At 37.3% G+C, this 25,692-nt stretch overlaps 1 protein-coding gene across 4 annotated transcripts in view; it reads right to left on the bottom strand.

The window, feature by feature from the left end:
• Positions 1–25,692, bottom strand: part of KIF16B (kinesin family member 16B) — a 133,340-nt gene that overhangs the window by 58,705 nt on the left and 48,943 nt on the right. For 2 of the 4 annotated variants that reach the window (XM_071582101.1, XM_071582103.1), the window contains exons 13-19: positions 14,884–15,003; positions 14,273–14,324; positions 12,961–13,098; positions 9,608–9,690; positions 9,324–9,412; positions 1,793–1,825; positions 1,394–1,447 (exon numbers count right to left, since the gene is read on the bottom strand). In XM_071582101.1, the coding sequence (XP_071438202.1) occupies positions 1,394–1,447; positions 1,793–1,825; positions 9,324–9,412; positions 9,608–9,690; positions 12,961–13,098; positions 14,273–14,324; positions 14,884–15,003 (569 nt within the window). The remainder of the gene's footprint in view (positions 1–1,393; positions 1,448–1,792; positions 1,826–9,323; positions 9,413–9,607; positions 9,691–12,960; positions 13,099–14,272; positions 14,325–14,883; positions 15,004–25,692) is intronic. The other 2 variants (XM_071582102.1, XM_071582100.1) reach the window with 1 other exon arrangement.

Raw genomic sequence — 25,692 nt, 5'->3', positions numbered from 1 at the left:
GTAAAACATTTGCATGACGTTAAAAAGGTTTGGACAAGTATTTTCCAGTATTATATAACCATTTCTTTCTTGAATAATTTTGTTTTGCCACAGGTTAAGATTTTACATTGCTTGGAAATGACTCAATGCATGAAACAAATGGAAGAGAGATTCATATAGTCTGTGCAAACATAAAAAATTATGGATATATAAAGTTATAAGAAAATAGGCTACATAGCACTTTTGTTCGTAGAAAATTAGACTGTATTAGTTCTGTCAAATCCAATAAAAATATTGATAGAGCACACCCATGCACAGAATGAAGAATAAATACAGATTTATATATATATATATATATATATATACACACACACACACATTCTCATACACACAAACTTATATAAAAGGACTTGATTAACAATTTGCCTCACCAAATTTAAGCCAACAGATAAATTAAAACAATGCCTTCTCTTTAGGTGACCCCAACTGAATTATTGATAAACAGGATTTTAAAATATAAGACAAATTACTATGTCTTGTATAAACTCTCTTTTAAGGGTTTTAAGTGCATTCCAAATGGGGACAGACTTAAAGGTCACCATTATCCCCACAATACAAGTAGAGACAACCTGCAATTTGGTTTGTTATTTTGTGAGAAGTTAAAGTCAGATATATTAAAGCACGAGCAAATCAACTTCCGTGCAATCTGAATTCAAATCCCACCAACATAACAAAAAGGATAAATCTCAGTCATCCTGTGTTGCATCATTTGCTGAACAGCATCTTTTAGTGCTTCAGAGTTTTCCTGGGTTTACTTCACACAGTCCAACTGTATAAAGAGCTCTTTCAAAATGGAACAAGCCATCTAAAGCTGACGTGGCAGAAAGGCTTTCAGCGTATGAATCTAATCAGTGCTGAGATCTGCAACAAGGCAAGAGCTATCATTTCCAAAATCTTAGCAGGTATGATGAGCCAGAACAGTCAGCTCAGTTTGCCAGCCGACAACAATGCTTTCTTCTGTACTTCAAACTGATACCCAAATTGCATTCTGATAAGCATGACTGGTATGTTCAGTCCACACCACAGTTTTATGTAAGAGAAGCAGAGTGCAACACGTGAGCTTTTCCTATCACGAATCAATCCAAAGGCAGCTAAACCATAAAAACACCTCAGTAAAGAATGTAAAATAACACCACAAAAGTTAAGAGCAAAGGTAATATATTAGATTTGTATAATCTATCCTCCTCATATCTTTGTGCTTCAGAGTTTCTTTGCTCATAAAAATCACAATTAGCTACAATTCAACTGCTGAGGATCCTCTGCTTGCTAACATCGTGATCCCAAATTAGTGATTTAAATGAGTTTATAACATGTATATAGAGATACACATAAATACCACAGAGAATATTATTACCTTTTACTTTCTAATTTTTCAAGCTCCTCTCGTTGTTGTCGCTCAAATTCTAACCTGATTTAAAAAAAAAGAATACAGTAAAAAGGTTATTTTCTGAATATCACAAAACCAGGAATATGTGAAGCAATTCATTCTCTGTTTAGATGATGACAACAATGATACTAATGAAGTTTCATAAAACTACTTTCTACAAGAACAGAAAATAGTTTCATCATTAGGGTTACAAATTAGGTATCATGCTGTCTTGATATGAGCATAAACAGAAAAATAAATTAATTTCTGGGGAAAAAATATATTTAAAAATGAAAGTTAAAAGAGACATATAAATGATTAGCACAGCTCTCCGAGTTAACTACATGCAGACATGGCAATCAATACATAGAAATTTAATTTCTCTACCTTAGACAGATGGGTCCTTTAACAGGGAAAAGACTGCCATGGGAGGCAGGGGGAAACAGAGCAGTCAATTGAGAAAGGAATTGATATGAAAAAAAATTAGCAGTACAGAATACTTTAAAATCAACAACAGTTTGTTTTATTAGAGGTTAAACTGGTTAGAGTCATAGAACATACATCACATTACAGCTCAGAAGTAAAACTTCAATAATTATTCTTCCTAAACACATTTTTCAAATGCCAATGATAGTTAAAATGATGCTCATCATCCTGTGGTTTATTAACTCGGCCACTTTCAGAGAAGGGAAAGTGCTACGAAACTGCAAGTGGATCCTTTTCCTTCAAAAAACACAAAAATTCCAAACATTACTAGGACATAATCAGTGGGATTGAAAACCCCGAAGTGCAACAATCGAGGGCAGAACACAATTCAAATACATTTATTTAGAATTGTGTGAGACTTTAAAGTATTTAGTTTGATAAGATTCTGAATAATTATGAGAGCAATTTATGTATTTTTAATATCAGCTTTTATTAAATTTGTACAGAAGTATTTCTCTTAATTTTCCCTGAAAGATTTATTTAAGGAAGGTTTTCATAATAAATATTAAAAATGGCAGAGAGAACATATATATAGGCTAAATTATTCAACCAAATACACAAATATTCAGTTATTTCAGGCTTGTTATGACTTAAGGTTAGTGAAACAGTCAATAAATACTGAAAGAAATGCAAGACTGTGCCACAAGTTAACTTCAAGTTTTTGACAAACTACATTTTAAGACATCATGACCACAATTATATTGACAGGCTTGTAAAAATGAGGTATTTTAATATTTCTCTCTAACATCATAGAAATGGACACAACAAAAAGAAATTGCCCTTGGAAACCAGCAAAAAGTACACCAATAATCTAACATTTATCAAGCTATTTTAATGAACTTTGATTCCTCCATGCTCAAGAGACATGTTTCTAGTGGCTGCAATACTGGAGAATGAGTTGTTTAGCAAATTCCATTTTTGCCTAGCTCTCATAAATTCATTTTAAAAAATGCCTTCTGCAATCCCTAAGAGAATAGCCAATGTAGATTTTCATACACAACTCCAGGCATTCAGAGCTTTCATGCAACTGTCTCATCAGGAGTCTTTTCATATTTGCATTAAACTAAGATGGGCACTTTACAGCACAAGGAGAGATGATGATAACTCAGTGTTTTTAATTTAATCACAATTCCTGCAGCAGCAAGGCAAGATCCATAAAGTGTTGAAAGAGAACAAAAAGCAGTCTTAGGGGGCCTTCAGAAAGCAAAAACTTAATTCAGTGGTTTACCATGCATTTTGATTTTCCCCTCCTCCTTTTTTTTAAGCTATACCTCAAAAGTCCTTCCCTTTGGCTATGGTCTACTGTCTGGAATTCAGGGCTGTTAGGTATCACTTCTTACCTAAGGTTTGGCTAACAAATGCCATTATATTCACATTACTTCAGCTGAAAATAATAGACAGCCTTGGGAATATAACTCTGGTTTGTGGAAAATGCAGGTGTCCTTTGGGCACTGTCAGACATCGACCATCTTTGCTCAGACAGTTGGCAAAGAATGATTTAAGTGTATTCCCATGCTTGGTTAAGCCATAATGAAGTAAAATGTTTCAGATCAGGTAACATAATGTGCAAAACTCAGAGCAAAAACCTTTTGGTATTTTGACTGTCCTATAAAACACATAATTTGGCAGATATATTTTATATAAGCATAAAAATGGTAACTAACTTTTGACTGAGATCTAATAAGAGAAAATGAGCCATCACAGCAATCAGTCTGGTATGAAAACAGGTCAGAGGCTTGGAGAACTCGCCCCTAATACCTTCAACGGAGGTGTCATGAAAATCAGTTTTACCTTACTCTGAAAATGAAGCTGGAAGTGTTCAAAACATTGTTCAAGAAAAATGAATGAACTATGCAGAAGTGGTTCTTTCTTCAGTGAAAACAGCTCTTTCCCAAAACCAGATATGGATCATCATCAACACCCCAGTCCACAGTCTCCAAACATGGAGGTGGTTTAAAAATGCATATTTAATGCACTTTGGACCAGTAAATACTCCTGTGAAGAGAAGAGCTATCACTGTCTGGTCAGAGCCCCACTGAAGGCTCTCCTGCCATGGGGTTATTCACAGGGTCTCCATTCTCTAAGAGCTCACACTGCAGCCTTGGCTTCTGCAGGGGTAAGAATGATGCCTGTCTGCCTTAGCTGGCTGCCTCTTTTCATAATATATTTAGGAATTCACCACTTTTGAGACCATTATCTCTGGAATACTTGCTTCAAACTGTCTGTGGGCTCAAAGTTACTTCAGGACAGGAAAAAAACTGAGGAGGTAGGACAGGCCTGATGGCAGAGACCTTGTTTCTTTTAGAAGCTAATAAAAGAAATAATCTCAACATCACAAAAAAACCCCCACCAAAACCATTGGCTATAACAAATCAGTGCCAGTTTTACAAAGCACAGACATGAGACTGATGTTTTCCGGTTTAGTCTATCCTAATAAAAATCTTTTTCACATAACCTCTACTCCCTTTGTTAATGTGAGCACCATTGTGAAGAGCTAAAAAAATATATTAGCTTGAAATTAAAAAGAAACATACAGATATTAAAGACTAGGATCCACTTTTTCTTCTTTTGTAGATCTACCACAAAGGAACTTAATCTGATCAGTGTTGAATTAAATAGACACCGTTTTCCTGGAAAATGTGTCATATCTATTGATAAGAGCAGTGTAGATAAGCTGCAGAGAAAGGAAGTCAGTTCTACTAGCACAGAACTACAGTAGTTTAATTTACACAGCACAAAAGTACAATCTGGTACAACATCTGTTAGGAAAGACTGAGGACTGGCAGGACTACAAAGATGCTGCAATGCTGTTCAGTAGCCCAGTTTATGAGATTAATTAAAGAAAAAAAACAAAACCAAAACAAACCCCCCCTTACTAAATCCATGACAAGACCAAGGCTTCTCATCAGTGGTTCTACAGTTACAGTATCATGTATCTAACAAAAGGTCCACAAATGAAATCTTCAGAGTCAATCTATGTGCAAAATTCTATTTTATTCAAGACTTATTATCTGAAGCAGTGTTGCACGACACCAGACTGAAAACAAAGACTGGGAAGAAGCAGAACAAGGAACTCTGCATGTTAAGGCAAAATTTTATGCAACTGTCTCCACATTTGGGAAATCAACAGCCAAACAAAAAACCACACAGAAGAAAAGACCATCTGAAAACACTATTAAGGATAATGCTGATTTTACATGGAAAAGATCCAGGTACAGAAAGCAAGATCCATTATGCTGCTTTCACAACAACTGAAGGTAATACCCCACAGGCTCTTCTGCAACTGATTGCTAAAGATGACACATCTCACAATTGCAACCTACAGAAATTGCAAACTTAGCTACCAGTCCTTAGGTCATCAATACTGAAACTGGAAGAAGAAGTGGTCATGAAAATGCTAAATTACCAATAGGGTATTCCTTTCCATCTGCACTTCTCCAGAATGCAAAAATGCTCAACCTCACCTAAATTCTTGGGTACAACCCATCCTGCTTTCGGTACTCATTACTGGATGTTTCATCCAGGCTGAACAAAGTCACCACTCAGAAAAATAACCACTGCAGCACTGCACTTGCTTAGCAGCATTTTTAGCTGGAAGTCAGAGGTTGGGGTCTGCTTTATTCAAAACATTCTTTTCTTTAAGTTACATTTATCTCAGCCCCCTGTTCCCCTTAAAGTAATGCTTTCTGCACAATTACCTCTGGGACTACTTCATGACATGATCAGAAAAACCCAAGTGCTGTCACAAAGGAAGAGATGGTAAAAAAACCAGTGTTAGCATCAACATAAATAAATTTAAAATTGTCATGGAACCCCAGACTAAGCTGAAAAACTGCTGTTGCCAATTGCTGTCCATAAAGATGCATCAATTATGGAAGATGCTTTCTTCTACTGATTTGTAAGGCCCAGACTGCAGTGCAAAATTCAGAGCCTTCCTTCTCTTCGCAGCAGTTATAAAAGAAGTAAAACCAGTCACATTTGAGGGTTGGAATTTTTTTCAGGGTTGGGGGATTTTGGTGTGGTTTTGGTTGGCTTTTTGTTTTGTGATGCTTTGGGGGTTTTGGCAGGGGATTAAATCACTAAACTAATAGGACAACACTGACCTTTGCACTGCATGAACATGTGTATTCTTAGGTATGGCATCAATTATAAGGAGTATGTTAATTCATCGAAAAATAGGGGCAAGAATTGACATTACAAACATGCAGCCTTAGGGACTTGTTAAATATCTTCATCAATGCCAGGCAGTGGGATTGAGTGCACCCTCAGCAAGTCTGCAGATGGCACCAAGCTGAGTGAGTGGTGTGAGTGACAGGCCTGAAGGATGGGATACCATCCAGAGGGACCTGGATCAGCTTGAGCAGTGGGCCCACATGAACCTCAGGAGGTTCAACAAGGCCAAGTGCAGGGTCTTGCACCAGGGCTGGGGCAATCCCCAGTATCAGTAAGGGCTGGAGGATGAAGGGATTGAGAGCAGTGCTAAGAGGCTGGACATGACCCTGCAGGGTGCACTGGCAGCCCAGAAATCAACTGTGCCCTGGGCTACATCCATATAGTGTGGGCAGAAGGTGAGGGGCAGATTCCACTTTCGTGAGACCCCACCTGGAGTGCTGTGCCCAGCTCTGGGGTCCTCAGCACAAGGACAAGGACCAGCCAGAGCAAGTCCAGACAAGGGCCATGAAGATGATCCAGGGGCTGGAGAACCTCTGCTATGGAGACAGGCTGAGAGAGCTGAGGTTGTTCAGTCTGGAGAAGAGAAAGCTCTGGTGGGGAGACCTTATAGCAGCCCTTCAGTACTTGAATGGGGCTTACAAGCAAGATGAGGACAAACTTTGCAGCAGGGCTGTTGTGACAGGACAAGGGGTAGTGGTAGATTCAGAATAGGCATAAGGAAGGAATAAATGTTTTACAGTGAGGGTGGTGGAGCAGTGGCACAGGTTTCCCAGAGAGGTGGTAGATGTCCCACCCCTGGAAACATTTGAGGACAGGTTGGATGGGGCTCTGAGCAACCTGATCTAGCTGAAGATGCCCCTGCTTGTTGCAGGGGAGGTTGGAACTAGGTGACTTTTAAAGGTTCCTTCCAACACAAATGACTCTATGATTCACAAGCTTCCTCACTTAGAAAAACATATGCACATAACAATGACTATGGAGCAACCTCAGACAGGTTTTATTGCTCCAAACAAGTGACCTACATTCCATATGTAATATGACTTTCTTGTGTTTACAAATTAAGCAGGACAAAGTATCTATTCCTCCAAGACAGTTCACAAATATTAACTGAAAGCAGACTAGAAGGAGAACATCAATAATTAACCCTCTGTTTATAGTTTAATAAAACACAGGCATGAAGTGTTCAGGAATATGACAAGTATTTCACCTAATCTTATCCTCAATTTCACGAGCAAGCTCTTGTAATCACATCCAACAAAGGAAAGTAAAAGTCACAAGAAGTGTTAAATGGGGAAAAAGGCAGTGTTTCTAAAATTGCTGCATACACTGACAATCTAATAATACTATCTATACTGTTTGATTTCCAGGAAAGCAAAGGAAGATGTTTGAAGAACTAATTAGGGGGGAAAAAAGCGATATTCCACAAAACATACCTAGGAAAAAGAAGAATTTGCTGCAATGTACTCCATCAGAGACAATAAAGTGACTCACTAGACTTTATTTTTATTTTTTTTATAACATTTACTAAAAAATCCTCTCTGTAAGGCACAAGTTGGCATTATCTGAAGACTGTAAGACTTCTTGGGCTGGGAAATCATTTTTAAGCACACCTTAAAGAGGGCCTTGCCCATGTCATATTTTGCTGCAAATCTGAAGGACTAGTGAAGCAATGCAGAAACAATCTGTCCTACTCTCTGCTGACTGCAAAGTCAAGGTCAGCACTATCCAGTACAATACAATTATTCATAACAATACTGTAGCAGAATAACATTATTAGTCAGGGAAAAGCCCACGATAACTGACCAATAACCAGAGGTAACAAAACAACTGCCAGGAACTTTCCTCAGCTCATGGAAAACATAGAATCATAGAATCGATTGGGTTGGAAAAGACTTCTGAGATCATCGAGTCCAAACCTTGATCCAACTCTAGTCCATTTACCAGATCATGGCACTCAGTGCCACGTCCAATTTGCGTTTAAAAATTTCCAGGGATGGGGAATCCACCACCTCTCTGGGCAGCCCATTCCAATGCCTGAGCACTCCCTCTGTAAAGAATTTTTTTCTGATCTCCAACCTAAATTTCCCCTGGCAGAGCTTGAGCCTGTGCCCCCTTGTCCTAGGCTGAGTGCCTGGGAGAAGAGACCAACCCCCACCTGGCTAGAACTTCCCTTCAGGTAGTTCTAGACAGTGCTGAGGTCACCTCTGAACCTCCTCTTCTCCAGGCTAAACAACCCCAGCTCCCTCAGCCTCTCCCCATAGGACTTGTGCTCCAGTCCCTTCACCAGCCTTGTTGCTCTTCTCTGGACTCGCTCCAGCACCTCAATAACCTTTCTGAACTAAGGGGCCCAGAACTGAACACAACACTCACCAATGCAGAGTACAGGGGAAGGATCACTTCATACTAGCAAGTGTCACTGTAAGTTTTTAGATTGAGCTATTGGAAGAGCTAAAGAAATAGAAAAACACACATATTTATTTTTTATCTTCTTTACCACTTCTTTCTCAAAATAAGATGTCATTTATCAGCAACCAGCTCACAATCTTGAGATCTCTGTAGGTAGCTGAGTAGCAAAAGAGCAACAGTTATATTTGAAGCAGTGTTATTACACATACTCCCTGTTATTTAGACATCGTTCAACTTGAAGTTATTATTACCTGTCCAATCTTCCTAAATTCTAATGGATAAAGGGCAACCCCACAGTAAAACTCCAGAATAAAGCTGCACTATCCAAGCCTATAATTCAATTTACAGCCAATTTTTCAAAAGCACATACGTAGTTAAAGTGCCTCATCTCACACTCCATTCAAAACAAGGGCACTCGCTATGGAAAAAGAATTAGAACAAAACACCATCAATTCTCTGTAAGTCACTTCAAGAACAGTGGTAAAATCATTAAAAACAGCTTCTCTACTATAAGCATTCTATGTCATTGCAACTGTATAATAAAACTTTTTTCCATATCCTAACTTGGTCACCTCCTCAGAGGTACAGAGGTGAGAACAAAAGACATTAATTTCTCAGCCTTTTAATGCTTGTATTGGTACTATATGAACTCAAGAAATCTTAATTTTCAGTTCACAATGCATTTTTCTCAGGAAAAATAGTTAACTTGTAATTCTGAAGAAAGCACAAGCATAAAATTTGCCATGTCATTACTGAGCTGAACTGCGTTAGTCATAATGCATTTGGAACATTTCAAACAGCTAAAATGAAGAATGGTTGGAATTACAACAACTGCATTTTAGAATATACTCACCCTGGGTTATAAAGCATAACTGCTGACAGGTTCTCACAAGATTTTGAAAGATCTGTCATAGACAAGCTGAAGGAAGACAGCAGTCCACTCTAACAACAGACCATAAAATAAATGTATTAGACAGGTAATGATGTGCTTACAAACTCTTACTTTGCTTCAATTGATGAAATATTAACTAAAGTATGTGAAGCAAATAAAAAAGGTATACAACAACCAAGATATGTCTATATTAGAAAGAACATTGTGAAAAGGTTTAAATTTACCAAACACTGATTTAATCTCACCTTTCTTTTCTCCCTGAGCTTAGCAGCTTCTTTGGGGTGGTTAAAGCGAAACATGTTGGTTCTTCCAAGTAATATAACAGCACCTGATGAGAAAAACACGCACCACTCACTGATCACATTCTGTTTCTGAAAGTACCATGTAATTTTTCAGACACACAACATGTAAGCAAAGACTTCCACTAAGCAAGAACAAAATGGAAATGCATTTTGACAATGCAAGTGTATATCCATGCATAGTCACAGCTACCTTAACTGATGTATACAGTGTACTCCTTCCTCTTCCTACTTAAAGAAAAGTAAAAATCCACACATGTTCACACACTGCATGAATATGGTTGACACAAAGGTCAATCATGTTCATGGAGTTCAGTTAAAGAAAAACTATAGGTAGAGGAAGCAGCTGCCCCAGATTGGTCCATACACTTTTCAACTGTGCTACTTTGGAAGTTACCAGGAGGTACCACATTCAATGGGAATACCCAAAGACATGACCAAGAACAAACTTGTCCATCCACTACTGATCACTGTCAGGTTTGAATTTACCCACACTAAAAGCTACAGATCTCCATTATTTGTACTCTCACATTTTTCTTCTCTCTGTGGAACACTGAAGTTTATTGTCAAAAGTGGATTATTAGACTTGTATACCCAACAGCTATTTTCTGAAGGGAGAACCTTGAATAATTCATATTGCTGGATGCACATCTGTTATTGTATTTAATCAGTTAAGGTACAGGTCACAAATAATGAGATTCTGAGCAATTCTTATAATATTTTAAAGACAGTGACACCAAGATTAATACTTCCCTACTAAGAAGTACATTTGGAGTGATGTCTCACTACTGTCATAACAAGAAGTCTTCCAAGTTCACCACCACAGAATCAACCATTTATCTGTCAGTCAGTACGAGGCATTTTTAAAAAGAAAAAGGACTCCATTACATTCACAGTATGAAAAAAACTACACTTCAACTGTGCACTCCAAAAAAATTCTTACCGCCTGAAATGGACTGCTGTCCTTAGCAAGGAATACTTCTTTTAAAATCAGTTTACTTAAGAATAACAACTTGAATTAGGTCATCCAGTCTTGGCAAACAAATAGCAAAAAGCACTACAGTCACTTCTTGTTGTCTTACACAAAACCTCAGTTTTGGACACATGAACAATTTCCCTCAGTCTAATCTCAGAAATAATTGCCTTTCATAAATCTGTATGAAATTCCTGCAGTTCCTTTCAAGTGAAGATTAAAATAATTAATTGCAAATTGCAACCATTGGAAACCTCGCTAGGTGGAAGCAACTTAAATAAAGCAATTAAAATTTCAGAATGAATAGCCATAAATATTTGTTTCTAACTTCATAAATTTAAGAGAAAACAGGAGAGAGCAACTTAACAGCAAGTACATGAGAATCAATCCCCGATGATGGATCATACGAATAACTCCAAGGTTTCTCTTTTAAGTACAGAAGGGATGATAGTTTGGGCCAAAACCCTGAAAACTCATTCTGAGAATATATTTAAGGTAATATTGACAATTAGAGTTTGTCTTTGAATTCAGTTATCTTCAGAAATCCTACCCTATGTTCTTAGGAGTATAAAAATATTGTAGTTAGATTAAATTTACAAAAAAAGTCACATTAGCCAGAATTCACAAATGGTGGAAGTTACCTGTAGAAGGAAGTGGTAATTAATTACTATGTCTCTTTATATTTTTATTAAACTCCATGACGGTCTAGAGATTTAACACTTTTCAAATGAGCAGCTATTAATGATGAACGGAAACATTTAAATATATCAGCAGTTAATCAGACTTACCTAAAAGCAGACATTTAAGGAGCCTGGCACTTCATGCTGTGAGCCTAAATGCTAACACAGCCAGTAAACTGGAGATTTCATCAGTTTTGCACACCTAATGTCACTGTGGGCACCTTCCCCTCAGACTCAGTCTGGTTACACACACTAAAGGTCAAGCTTATGCATCTGTTTTTCACTATTTAGTTCCCTCAAGCAATCCCTTCCCCTTCTTTGAGTTGCAAATTTCTCTTTAAAGAAATTTGTGAAGAAAAAAAGTCATGTTTCCACTTTTCACAGTATAAAAGTCAAGTTGCTACTTGCATCTGAGAAAGGGAAATAGCATCCAAACTCCTAGTTTGAGGCAAATCAAACCTTTAGTGGCTTTGAAATGCAGTAGGATAAAGTAGAGAGACTGAAACTCAATTTTTATTGTTTACAGTGTTAATTGCCATTAATGTCAATGTTTCTATTGTTAACAATTTATCTGTGGGATTTACCCAAACCTAAGACCAAGGAGGCTGTTGGGGGTTTTTTTAATGTATTCGTAATAGAGACAAGCATTTCCATGAAGAAAGTGGCACTTTAAAAAAAACAACCAAAAACCAAAACAAAAAAAAACACCAGACAAAACCAAGGTCCCCTCTCTACACCAAAAGTCCTCACTTTCTGCAAGGAGCCTTTTGAAGCATTTGTTAGAGTTCACAAAAGATGCACGACTTCCCTTGTCCAACACTACACACTTCCATTGTTAGGCTAAGCTAATTCTGAAAGCTTCTTTCCAAGAATGTAAAGTGAGATCGTTTTTCAGCAGCTGAGCTGTGCCACAGCCTCACTCCTAAACAGGTCTTTTCCAATTCCATTCTGAATGGGAAGATATTCTGGGTGCTCCTGGAAGATAAAACATCCTGAACCTCTGCTGCAGCACTCACCAGCTTACTTGTCAGTCAGTCCTTTCCAGGCCAACACAATACACCTTTGTTTCCAGCTGTCCTGGCTGCTTTTTCATTTCCAGATTTTAAAGCTTTTATATTAAAATTATAATTCTCTAAACTTCCTCCCTAAGGGTTAGCCTCCCCCTTTTTGTCATTTTCCTACAGCTGCAGGGAACAGATACTCCAACTCAATCTCCTGCTGTACAAGAGGATTTGGCAACAGTATTAAGTGGGACCAACCTGAAGCTTGGGGAGGGGGGCAGGGGTGTCTCTGACATTATTTTAGTCCTATAGAGATCTATATTCTTTTTCTTAATATTACAGCAACATAAGGCATCTGGCATGGAGTTCACTTTGTGTGAAAACAAACAAAATCCAAGGGTAACTATCAAGTCATATTCAAGATTATGTAGCTGAAATTAATAAAGAATTCTTTTTTCACCAACGGCAATTTGACAGAACAAAAACTCCACGGCTTTTCCTGATGGTTTTGAGCTGTAGTCGAGAAGACATGAAATTAAAACTAATTAAACAATAACCTCTTTACATACATGCAGATTTTTTCAGTGCTGTTGCCAAAAAGAAACAAAGAGGCTGTATGAGAAATGACAGCAGGCTGGGTAATACCTTGGTTGAGGTGTGTGGGCTCTGTAACCTGAATACCATTCACAGAACACTGTGCTGCGTTCAGTGGGATGAGATTCACAGTTCCATTGAGATTTTCAAAGATGCAGTGCTCACTTTCCAAATCAAGGCCATGAAGAACTAAACACAAGGAAATCAGAGAGCATTAGTTTCCTCACAACTAATAAGATTATCATGCTGGTAACAACTTATTAACAACACATCACACTATATATTGGAGAGTATATTTTCTCTTTATTCTGGATGTTTTCTTCCTTCATCACATCCTGCATGCCTCAAATGTTGACTCTGTTCATTGTTTTATTGTAGTGGAAAGAATTGTGCTGGGCTGGTTTTGCATTTTTTGCTGTCATGTTCTTTCCTCCTGTGCTTTGGCACTTGATTAAGCAAATGCACCTTTCCTTCAAATAAAACACAGAAGAGTAAAACTGGGATATTTGCAAAGAGATATTTTTTGACCAGTTTGACCAGGAAATAACAAAAGCTTCCTAACTTTAAAGCACCCATGCTTTAGTCTGAAAAGACAGGATAGAATATGCCATTGTGGACAGAATGGATGGCTGAAGTAAAGTTCTTACGTTCTGTGACATTCAGGCCACTCAATCCACTACTTTCCATTTTTTCTTCAAATCATGTATGATTATCTCTGTGTGTATTTTTCAATAACCCAAAGCAACACAAGTTTGGTAGTTTCATGGAATTTATTATAAGAATTTAAATCTAGGCAATTTTTGACCCACAAAAATATACCAAACTAAGTTATTTGACTCTCAGTGTCTCACCCAAGAATTAAAGGATACAGTTTACTTAATAGAACTGCTGCCTTCAAGGAACATGTGACAGGACAGTCCAGGTCTGGCAGTTAGTTGCTTTTATAAATAGCGAATAAGAAAATCAGTAGGTTTTTTCCAACTTCCAGACTGTGTTAGGTATAATAACATAACAATATTGTCATTATACAAAGGCTAAGAGACTGAGTTTGCTGTAATTGTGAGAGGTGCTGTATGAAAAAGGAGGGCATTTTTACAGGATGCTATTTCAGGAGAAGCAAGAAATAAATTAGTAACAAGTATATGAATAAATTTTAAGCCTACAAGCTGTTCTAAAAGTCATGCTCTTTGAAGCAAATCCCAGGTAATTCAGCTCTCAGATTTTCTAAAAATTAAAATATGCAAGAACACACAACAACTAACTGAACAACGGAAAAAAAATATGAAGCTTAATTCACATATTGGGATGTTGGACAAAGGAAAAACAACTGAAGAAAGAATATAAAAAATGCCAAATTCCATACCAATATCCTGTTCTGTCGTAGCATCTTCCCTGCCAACATATGTTTGGCCTTCCTAATTAAGAGACAAACATATTATTTTTAGTTGAAATCTCCTTTTCTCCCCCACAAGGATATAATTTATCCTTTCACTTTCTCAGAATAACTTGAATGAAATGTATATTCAAACATACATGCAAAAAATGATCAGGCAGCATTTTTAGAATGCTTTCACAGTCATTATTATACAAATATTATTAGCAAATTCAAATTTCAGCTGTCCTGGGCAGAACCACCTTTGAAGTTCTAAGACAATTCATCTGAATTTGGATTTCAAGGTCAAGCTTTATAATGAGATGAATGACAAACCAATATACACAAGTCAAAATATATAACACCTCTCTCTGGTTAACCAGTTGATCTTCAGGATAAAACTAAACACTAAATTAGAGGTATTTCAATTTAATCAGTTGCAACCTCTTAAGAGCTTTTCTTACTTCAGCATAGAAGCATAAGGAGCTTTTCTTACTATAGTGATGTAATGAGCACTATATTTAGGTAGCAAATCAATACAATTATTCTACTGAAAACACCACAAGGCATATAAGGCTATGGAAACACAGATGTTTATTTACCTTCAGGTGGTACAAGATGATGCCAGTACTGAGAAGATCATCATCAATGCCAATGAGATGAGGCAGTTCAGAATCCAACACAACACCTATCCCTTCCTTCCTCAGAGCCAAGGTTTGTTCCTGTAAAGGACAAAACTATTTATTAGGATGTGCAAGAAATACCCCTCCTCCTTCTCTTTCTAAAGCCCATTTAACGTAACTTCTCTGTAATGTCACAAATACAAAAAAAAAAAAAAAGAGCAGAAGTTTTATATTTTTTTTGTTTCCATTTTAAATGTGACTTCTTTATTACCATTAAACATTCCAGGCTTGCTGTTCAGGAAATTTGTGAAGGTGTTATGTGACACAAACCAGACAAACAGCTGAATTATACCAGATAAGGAAGATCAATTGAGAGTGTAACAAAGCAATGTTGTCTAAAAGCAAGCTCTGTACCACCTTGCATAAAGGTAAGGAAAATTTAAAACTCCTCAGAATTCAGTACAGCTAAAGAACAGAAAACTCTCTGACAGTCCTTCAAATAAGCCAAAATTTGTACAATAAAAACCTGAGATGCCTGAAAACTTAGTAAACCTAAGCAGTTAAAATACTATTCAATAGAAAGGAAGCATTTCCAGTATCAAATAAATGTAAGAAATATTCACAGTACATAATTTCAATTCTACAGAATTCCTTTGAGTCACATTATACAGCAATCCACAGGATGAAGCATCACTCAGCAGGACTGCAAGCAGGAGACTTCAATCTTGGATAAAGTACTGTATGATGTAGTACAGAACAAAGAGTCTATGTAATAAATAAAAAAATAATCATAGCTTTGAAATAAGTTTTAGTATTTATAAAGTTTATTTTTCAAGTTGAAACCAAATCCTATTGGCTTCTAGGCTTGGAATATAAGAGCAGCAGAGACTGTGAATGTGTACACACACCCCATCTTTCAAGATGAATGTGTTTTTCTACATAAAAGTGCTAAGCCCTGACAATCCATGAAGGAGAGGCAACGTCAGCAAGTATTGCTACTGTGTATTATAAGGAATACACTTTTCTCCTGGTGCCAGTAAACATGGAAAATAAGTTTTCTGACAGCTGCGTGACTACTCCTTTTCCAAGTCATCAATATGCCTTCTCCAGAGCCAACCAAGACACGACACAGTTTGCAAGAAAAAACAACAGATAGATTGTTAGATGTATTTCCCCAAGTACAGCAACTTGCAAGTCTGAAGGAAAAAAACAGATGTAAGATCTCACTTCCCTGCATAGTATGGAAACATCGTCAATATTAATACTGCCTAAAAAATTCCAAGTACGGATACAACCGGGAAAGGCAAAAGGATGACACAACATATAAGACATTCCAAAAGAAAACTGGGAAATCTTACTCTGGTCATGGATGAATTAAAAAGTTCTCCAGCACTGAGGAAGAAAGAAAGAAGCTGTGATTCATGTTGCCCTGCAGCTCTCTGACATTCAAGCTGCACCCACATATTCCTTGATATTATAAAAGTGTCATGTCATAAAGACAAAAAGTACAGCTTAATTAATTGTTCAAGTAATTTAAGTCAAAAGTTGTTCAAGTAATTTAAGTCAAAAATACCTATCACATATTAAATATTTATGGAGTAGCATCTACTGTCATACATAATTTATAATGTTCCCATATGACGAGGGTGAAGACCCCGAGAACTGGTGATGGGTTACACAACTCCTGGCACCTCCAGCCCAATGGAATTGATAAAATATTAAAAGCTGAACTTTTTTCCCCCAGCATAACAAAGCACTTGCCAACATCCCTGACTGAGGAAAAAACAGGCATCCCAGGAGACAAAGAAATTATCACAGGGTGAGAAAAATAGCTCACAAATAATTAAGAATAAAGAAACAAAATGATTCTTCATTTTCCAGTCTTTTAATATTTAACAAGTTTTTACTATAATCAGAAATTAATCATGTATAATTGTGATTTAAAACAGATGGGTTGCTTACTTATTCAGATCTAAAATTAAAGAACACAAATTAATTGAGTTTCTAAAGCCTTATTTTGTAAATGAGTAAAATTCACGCACAGAATGCATCCTGTTAATGGAAGTTTTATAATAAATGCAGTAGACAGTAGCTGTGATTAAGTATAATATTTTTTCCCTTTAATACAGGCTCAAAATTAGCTTTTGTCTTCAGATATAATTTACTAAAAATTCTGAATCTTAATCAGATACCTGGAGTAACTCCTAAACTTGAAGCGCTTGGCTTAAAATTTAATTCCAGATTGAAAAGGTTTTGCAAAGATGCCTTCAACAGCAAACTGTGCACTTTTGCCCCAAAATGAAATCACAGAAGCATCATCAACAGTAGAGATTTCTTACTCTGTTCTGTCACTGTGAGGGGAAGAAGAAGAATAAGGCCAGAAAGCAGCCAAATTGCACCTCTTTCAACCTCAACAGCACAGGATGTTTCTGAAGAGGGACAGACCTCTTTTGAAATAAATTGAAGGTCTGTAAGCTATTATAAGGCAAAGATTAAGTTTAATCCATTATTTGATTCACTCTCATTTGTACAACACAGTTTTAAGAAGCAGTGAATCCGTAAGTCAAATGACAGGAGCAGGAAAGGTCACAGTCCCTATTAAAAAAATACTAATTCAGAAAATTTATGAAAATCTCAAAGTGCAGTTTAAGAAAGCTGAATGTACCATATCCATCTTAGCTTGAATAATCCTTGAACAGAAAAACATACACATACTCCCTCAGTATTTGTGTTCATAACCTGTGGAAAATAAAGCAAGCCAAGTATTATCCACAAAGGACCACTCAAGACGATGTAAGTGGCTACTATGTGAGGAATAAAAAAATGTTTTCTTCTTTGGAAGCTCTTAGATCAAATGGACTCATTTGAAGAGTAGAAACTCAGAAAATAATTCTGAGTCAGTACACTAAAAACTTCCTTGACTTAAAGTTAAAATAAGGGGATTATATCATGTATTTAAATTCAAGTCTCTTTGAATTGAACTCTGACTCAGCAGACAAAAAGATCGCAAACCAGTTAATTCATTAACATTTCTGTGAGAGATATAAAAACTATTGTGATATCTCATCCCTTCTGCAGTCATGTATTAAGTATTAACTGATGCAGTGGCACCTCTAAGCTGGCAGCTAAGATGTGATCTGATGGTTTAACAACAAAATCTTTGTGTAAAGTACTTACTTGAGCTGAAGAGTTCATTGTCATCACGTACACCCACCCCTGATAAAGCCCACCTCTGTGACACACGGGATTGCTTTAAGTGGATTGCTTTAAATGGAACCACAAAAATCTACTACTTTTGGCCAATAAGGTATTTAATTAAATTAAAAAAGAAAGTAAGTCCAAAAGACATTCCTAACATTTCTTGACCAATGTACCAGGAGAAGAAAACATTATGCTGCTACTGGCCCAGCACATATTGAAGAATACATGTTAATTAGTGCACTGTCCTTTCAGTGAACAGAACCCCTGGGAGGAGTCTGTCACCCTTTCCAGTACAAAAATGCAATTCTTTTATTTAAACATTGAACAGTTAGCTGCTGGCACACAGTCCTGAGAATACACTGTGCAGACACTTTCAGTAAAACATGACAATTTACTTAGCCAGCCTAATGTTCAGATGTCTACATTTAAATTATGCAAAAAGTGCATAATACTAAATTAAAGAAATTATGGGTAAAAACGTGCAATGGCAAAAGTCTTCACATTAATATTTAACCAGACAATACATGAGAAAATTCTTAGGCTAACAGGTACTTTGGGTGCATTTGATTTTATGGAAAATATGCTATTATATCCTGAGTTCACAAAAATGTCTGACGATGCTCAGTGGCCCGGCACTAACATTAAGCTCTCTATAAAATGTACAGATGTAAACTGCACACAGGGGAAGTTCTTGAGTCTTAATTGGTCTTCCTCCAGTTATGTATTCAGTACACTTTGCATTCTCTTTAAATCACTGGAAAAAAATGTTTCATACCTAGAGAAAAAATATTCCACAGTGCTCAGAATTCAAAGGCTCCTGAAAAAGAAGTTGATTTCCAAACCCAGCAGATACATGGCATTAAAGAGGCCACGTCAACAGAGAGAGGAAACACAAGTGAAGCAGCCCCAGCTGGTCACACCATGATCAAGATGGGTGAAAATCCAAAAATTCTCTCACTGAAGTCAGAAATTTACATATTCTCTATCCCAGAACTGCAAGAGATTAGATGACTTAAAATCACCTAAAAATCTCCCAGGCACTCAGCAATAGGGCGAGGGGGGACAGGCTCAAGCTCTGCCAGGGGAAATTTAAGTTGGAGATCAGAAAAAAATTCTCTGCAGAGAGAGTAATCAGGCATTGGAATGGCCTGCCCAGAGAGGGGATGGATTCACCATCCCTGAAGGTTTTTAAACACAGATTGGCCGTGGCACTGAGTGCCATGATTTGGTAAATGGACTGGACTGGACCAAGGGTTGGACTTGATGATCTTGGAGGTCTTTTTCAACCCAGTCGATTCTATGATTCTATGATTACAGTTCCATTGCAGAGGGCCTGGACAAATCCAGAAGCTGAGGGCTGTAGCACTGAATTACAACAAAGATATGCCAAGGCAAAACCAGTTCAAATCCAGTGCATGCATGTGTGCTCTGAGGAGGTTACACTGCTTGTTTTTCCAGAGCTAAGCCTTCCAAAAAAAAGGGAAAATGAGGCATAAGTGCAGGGCAAGAGCGTGATTAATGTGTACAAAACCCAAGTGGGGGGATCCCCAAACAAGCAGTGCTCATTTGCTGCTTCTATACAAGGGAGTAAAAAAGCAAATTACTCCTTAAAGTTTAAAATCAAAAAGCAACTCCTTGTTGCTAAACTGAAGGGCACTGCAGACACCTGTAATTTCCATGGCTGCAAGAAATAAACTGGAGAAACAGAGAAAAAAGGTTCTTGTGGATACAGGCACAGGGTATCCGCTGCCTGGGATTCCCTAATTCCAAAACCACAGATACAGAAAGCTTGGGAAGTTTTCTGTGGAAGGATTGCTATCCCCTTGCTCTATTTTGTATTCCAAAGTTGAGTACTGCTGAATAAACCCTGTCTCACCTACATGGAGCTTATTCCCATCATTTAGATGGTACAGTCCTAATGTTTGGTGAGGTTTGGAATAGATTAAAAATAGCAAGATATAAGAGGAATACACTGCAGACAGACCTCTGTTTCTATTTACATAAATTATCTGAATAGTTCTAGATATAATTCTTCTGAAAGTGCTACATAAACAGATTGACTACTCCTCTCCATCTTCAACTGCATTGCATGCTAATTGTTATATTTATAAAGATGACACCCAACTACTGAAGTTGCACTCACAGTATTAAGAGATGAGCATAGTTAGATTTTAGTACATTGCCAGTAAGCCCTACAAAGCACAAGAAAGCTCACTTGGTTAGTTCTGTAATTTAAGGAAAACCTCAGGAATTTTAGCTCTGTTTAAAATGCCAGCAACATTTCTCCTACCTAAGAAAGAACTGAAAGTGAGTTCCTATGATACCAAGTGCAGTGCCCAAATACCATAATAAATTATTTTATAGATTACACTCAAGCTCTCACCTGTTATATAATGTAAAATGTTTCAAACATTTGATTTGAACTTAAAAAAGTTTATTCTGGTGTACTTTGCATCACTATTGACATTCAGCTGAAATAATTATCCTTCTCCAGCATTTACACATTGATACTGACAACAGTGGTGTTCACTCTCCCTGCTGTGGTTATACCAGGCCAAACTCGAAGCATCTTCTGTAGGAGATGACCAGACTCACCACACCCTGCAGTTTAATGCACCCTCTCTCAAGGTCATCTTTCTTGACCTTGATGACTTCCATGACATGTTCCCAGTGCACATGCAATTTGCCAGCACCATGTACATCCCTCTTTTCCACCCACTGCACAAAACTTCTATCTGGCCCTTCCAAGATTCATGTCCCTTTCATGGGGGTGCACTATCTCGTGACAGTGAAGTCTCACACCACCCTCCTCCTCTACCACAGTGTGCTAAGTCCTTGCTAGTCATGATACTTGTGCACTGCAAACTATTTACCATCCATCACCCTTCTGTGATTCCTTAGTCATCTCATCCTCTGTGAGACAAATTTGCTTTAATATCAGCAAACTTCACCAGTTAACACATCTAAAGAAGTCATCAAACATGATCAAAAATGGGCTCCAAGACCACCTCTCAAAAAATCCACTACCACAAACTTCCCTCCCCTCCCAGTACCACTGCTTCCATCACAGCCTCTTGTGTAAGCACTTTTATTGTATTTAAATTCTAATCTCCACACTACCTAAACAAGGAAATAGTTTCTTCTGCATCCCAGGGTCAAATGCTCCACTGACATCCACGAGGATCATCTGGCTTGAGAAGCAATCACAGACTACAGACAACATGATAAATATCAATTAAATAGGAAATGACTATTTAAAATCCAGGAGATTTACAGGGAAGGCAGTTATGACTATGATTTTGAGACACACAGAAAAATAAATATACCATTTTAAAGAAGTCTTGACAAGAAAAGCATTCCTTATATTAAAGCCTCCTCACCAGTCCAGCAAAGAAGCCATTCAAAATGCAATATCAGTCAAGGTTTTGAGTCCCTCCAAAATTTACTTCAGCATAACAACTGTAGGTCAGAGTAGCAGTTGTGAATTTTACATTTGCATTTAGCTTTAAATGCTTAGTTCCACTAGGTAATATTTTAGCAGACTATTTTTCTTTCAGTTTATTTTGAGAATGGAGTTTATAATGACTTTTCTGGTAACTGATGAAGGTATAATCACCTTACCTTCTTCCCCAGACATAACGTGCAAGGTTTTACCAGGCCAGTGACAGCAAATACAAGTTGTCACTTATGTGATATTTTTCATGGAAATTAAAGGGCTATTAAAAGGTCAGAAATCAGAAAAAATATCCCATCTGATCTCCAGGCAAACATTTGAGGATGCTACAAAAAGACAGGCTAAGGTGCCCTTTAAAAACTATCAGTTTGATTTTGTGTGCCCAAAGCACAAAATAATTGGTGCTTTAAGCTGGCACAAATGGCATTAGCAGCTGGTTGTATGGCATAAAATGACTGGAACTGTTGATACTATTTTTTTGTAAAGCAGGTAAACTCAGCTGGGGAAACTGAACTTTCTTAGCAACTATACACACCTTCACTTAAAGAGTCCAGTGAAATAAATATTCCTAAGAATAAATTCAAATTCTATCATTAACAGTATACAAGATATACACTCACACAGAAATATATCTATAAAAACTATATAAATAGACATAGTATACTGTCAATTGACTTGAATTCTCTAAATTGCAGCACTTACAGTACAATGTCTCAAAGCCAGGAGGAGACACAGGAAACACCCATGTCCTGTAATTACATTTAATGAAATTTAAGTTTATTTCACTATTAGAAAAATGAAATAAAAATGAACAAGTCATTGTAACTTGCAATAGCCCAATGTAGTAACCAAACTGCTTTAAAGAACAACATAAGGGGACACCAAATGCTTCGGCTGTAAACATAATAGAAGGACCTCAATTTTAATTAGAAACAATAATGAATCACATGTATAGATGCCAAATAAGATCACAGTGCCCATTAAAAACAGCAGGTCAAAAAAGAGGATAAACACAAAATAAGGCAAAAAGGCAGATGACAAGAGCATAAATCCCAAAATACAGTCACAGGAAACAGGTACCATTTGAATCAAAGGGAAGTGTGCTCTAAAAATTAATTAAATAAATGCAACCTATATTGAGAAAAATATACAATCTGGGCACCAGTTCCTAATACCAAGGTCAAAGCATTATCATATCTAATAAAACCAAGAATACTTAAATCATATTTCATAGCCAAGACAGACATCCTGAACATTGACTGAAGGGTAAAGTTCTCATCACCTTTTTTTGGTACTTTCAACAAAAACTGAATGGGAAAATTGAGAAGGGAGGAAAACCCTTGCACAGTGCTATGTAATCCAGACTACAGTATATTATGGCATACTTGGCAGATTTTCCACGTAGGAGTATTTTTAAAATTTATGGCCTATTTAGTCAATGAGAGGAAACCAGCACAGCTTTGCCAACTGCTAACAGAAAATAACACTTCCCTTGAAGATACAAACCTGTTGTGCCTTTAGGGAAAAAACACAAAGCAATCTACCCAAAGCTCAAGAAGCAATCACTGACCTTTGCATTTTGCTGATTGATCTGAACCTTACCTTGGATAGCTGTCACCTTTTTTGCATTCTCTAAAAACCTCCAGGGAGATATTTTTTGCCAGCCAACACAAAATTATAAAAGAGAATGTCATATTCTCCAAAGGAGAAATTACGTTTTTTTAATTTACATGCTTCTAAAATGAGGCAGGTTTTTCTAGTGACAAAGCTTGATGTTATTTTTGTAACTTGATTGAGACGTGCAAACATGAGTGTGCAAATGCTGTGTAGCCTTTCCTCTCACCTGAATTCTCAGCAACTCCTGACAGGTACTACTGCACCTCAGAATTATAGATCTACTGGAAGCAATTCATCCCACTGTGTAAATTACCTCAAAATAAAGGATTTATGCCCTGATATGGTGTACAATAAAACACTTTTCAATGACTTATAATGACTGGCAAGTGAGTATCACTAACCATCACGATGGAGGGCAAATCCACTCTTTCAACCGTCAGCCTTTGAGGCACCCAACACACCAAGTTTCATATTTTCAGATGTTAAATAAGACCTCAAAATGGGTCTAAATCTAACCATTTGAACAAAAAGCAGACTAGGTGTTTGATACAATCATTTCAAAGCTTCATTATCATAAACTGTAAGAAGAATATTAAAAATCTCTTCTAAAAACATTGCCAACAAGGAAAATGTGACACTAAAGTAACCTTGAATTTAACATGTACAATATGTCCTTTCTTAATGAAAACCAGTTGACAGGTGTATTAAGACCAGAAAGATCACAAGTAAAACAAAAGCTACTTGTTGAGATCAGGACAGATTTTGATATTGCTTCACCAAAAGGAATCTATGGCATTAAACTTCTAAATAAATTATTTTAATACAGAAAACTTTTAGATTCCCTATCTAAAGCAACTTATCCTTGGACAAAACTACAGAGATTTAAACATAAAACCAAATATAACCAAATTCTCTCCCAGGCATATTTCAATTAAGAGTATTAATGAGTGTCTTAAATTCAGCTAATCAATTTAGGTCTTAAGAGACTGGCAACTTTAAAGGAAAATGGCCAAAAGAAAATTCCTCAGGAGGAAACCCTCTCAAAATTTCCCTGGGTTAGGGATACAAGAAGATACAATTTCCCTGGGTTAATAGAATCTTTAACCTTAAAATCCTCCTTTGCCTTTCTGCTGTGCTCCCTATATATGACCCCAAGTTTGAAACCCATCAAGGTCTATCAGACCATGGCCTCCTCTCCACACCTCACAGCTCAGTGTTGGATCTTGCAGCCATCTCTCCCTTGACTAAAACCAGAGAAAGAAATAATGAAACCAGAGAAAGAAATAATGAGAAACGACGATGTGCTCACGTAATTAAAGACTGTGTAAACAGAGGCGAGTGGCAGGGGGATTACTCTAAATCACCTGGGCATTTTAAACATCTACATTTCAGCTGCCCAAAAGCATGACTTTGTATTTGCCACATTATCAGCTGCATTTCTCAATGGAAAAAGCCTTCCTTGGACATATTAAGGAAGTTGGTAAATGCAACCAAAGACAAATGGATCTGTGCTTTCCTATAGGGGCCAATTAACAACTCAAATAAACATCACGAACCTGAAACTGTATGTTTCTCTTCTTTCATACAGATAACTGTTGGTTAGGTGATAATCAGTCTGCCTAAGATTTATGTTTTCCCCAAAATTCAGAGTTTTCTCCCTGCAGCACATAACTAGTAAATAAATAAAAATGGCAGAGCAATTGCTGTATCAATATTCTAAACTCTGGGTTTCTAAGTTCTCATTGAAAACCTGTCATCACAGAAGCACAAATGACAGGAGGAACTCACTGGGAAAACAAAAACAAAAAACCCAAACAACTAAGGACATGCTGTTCCTTCATGCAATGCATAATCTACAATCAGGTATCCTGATTTTTTTTTTTAAGTTTCTTGACAGTTTATCTTGTTCCTTAGAGTAAAGAAGTTTCACATAATGAGTGGAATTCAGTATTTTGAATTCCTTTCATTGACCAGAACTTACTCCTGAAAACAAGCTCCTCCACATTCAACTGAAAAGGACCAGAAGAGAAAAGTCATTGCTCTTCCAATGGTTCAAATATGATGTATTCTTGAGCCACATCAGCACCTTTCTTGGCCTATTAACTGTAGAATCACAGAGCGGTTTGGGTTGGAAGGGTCCCTCACAGGGCATCCTGTCCAACACTCCTGCAGTGAGCAGTGGCATCATCAATTAGATGGGGTTGCTCAGAGCCCCATCCACCACCTTGTCAAACACTCGTGCTGACTATGCCGTTGACAGGACAAAATCTGATACTGCAGGCCAAGCCTGGGAATGCAAATGAAGGAGGATGGTAAGAACCTCCTCCGGGCAGGTAATAAACCAGTTTTACTCCTGATAGCATCAAACTGCTTTTCAGATAATCAAAGGTCTGAGGGCCTGGGGATTTCTGGAGTCGAAAAGCTGTTCTCTATGTTCTGAAATCTAACCCCTCTCAGATTAGCTTCCTTATGCTCTGTGAACACATCAACTAAATGAGGACACAAGGGGCAATGAA

The sequence above is a fragment of the Pithys albifrons genome, chromosome 2 (assembly GCF_047495875.1).
Source record: "Pithys albifrons albifrons isolate INPA30051 chromosome 2, PitAlb_v1, whole genome shotgun sequence".
In the NCBI taxonomy this organism is placed as follows: Eukaryota; Metazoa; Chordata; class Aves; order Passeriformes; family Thamnophilidae; genus Pithys; species Pithys albifrons.
This window is presented reverse-complemented; position numbering and strand designations above follow the sequence as displayed.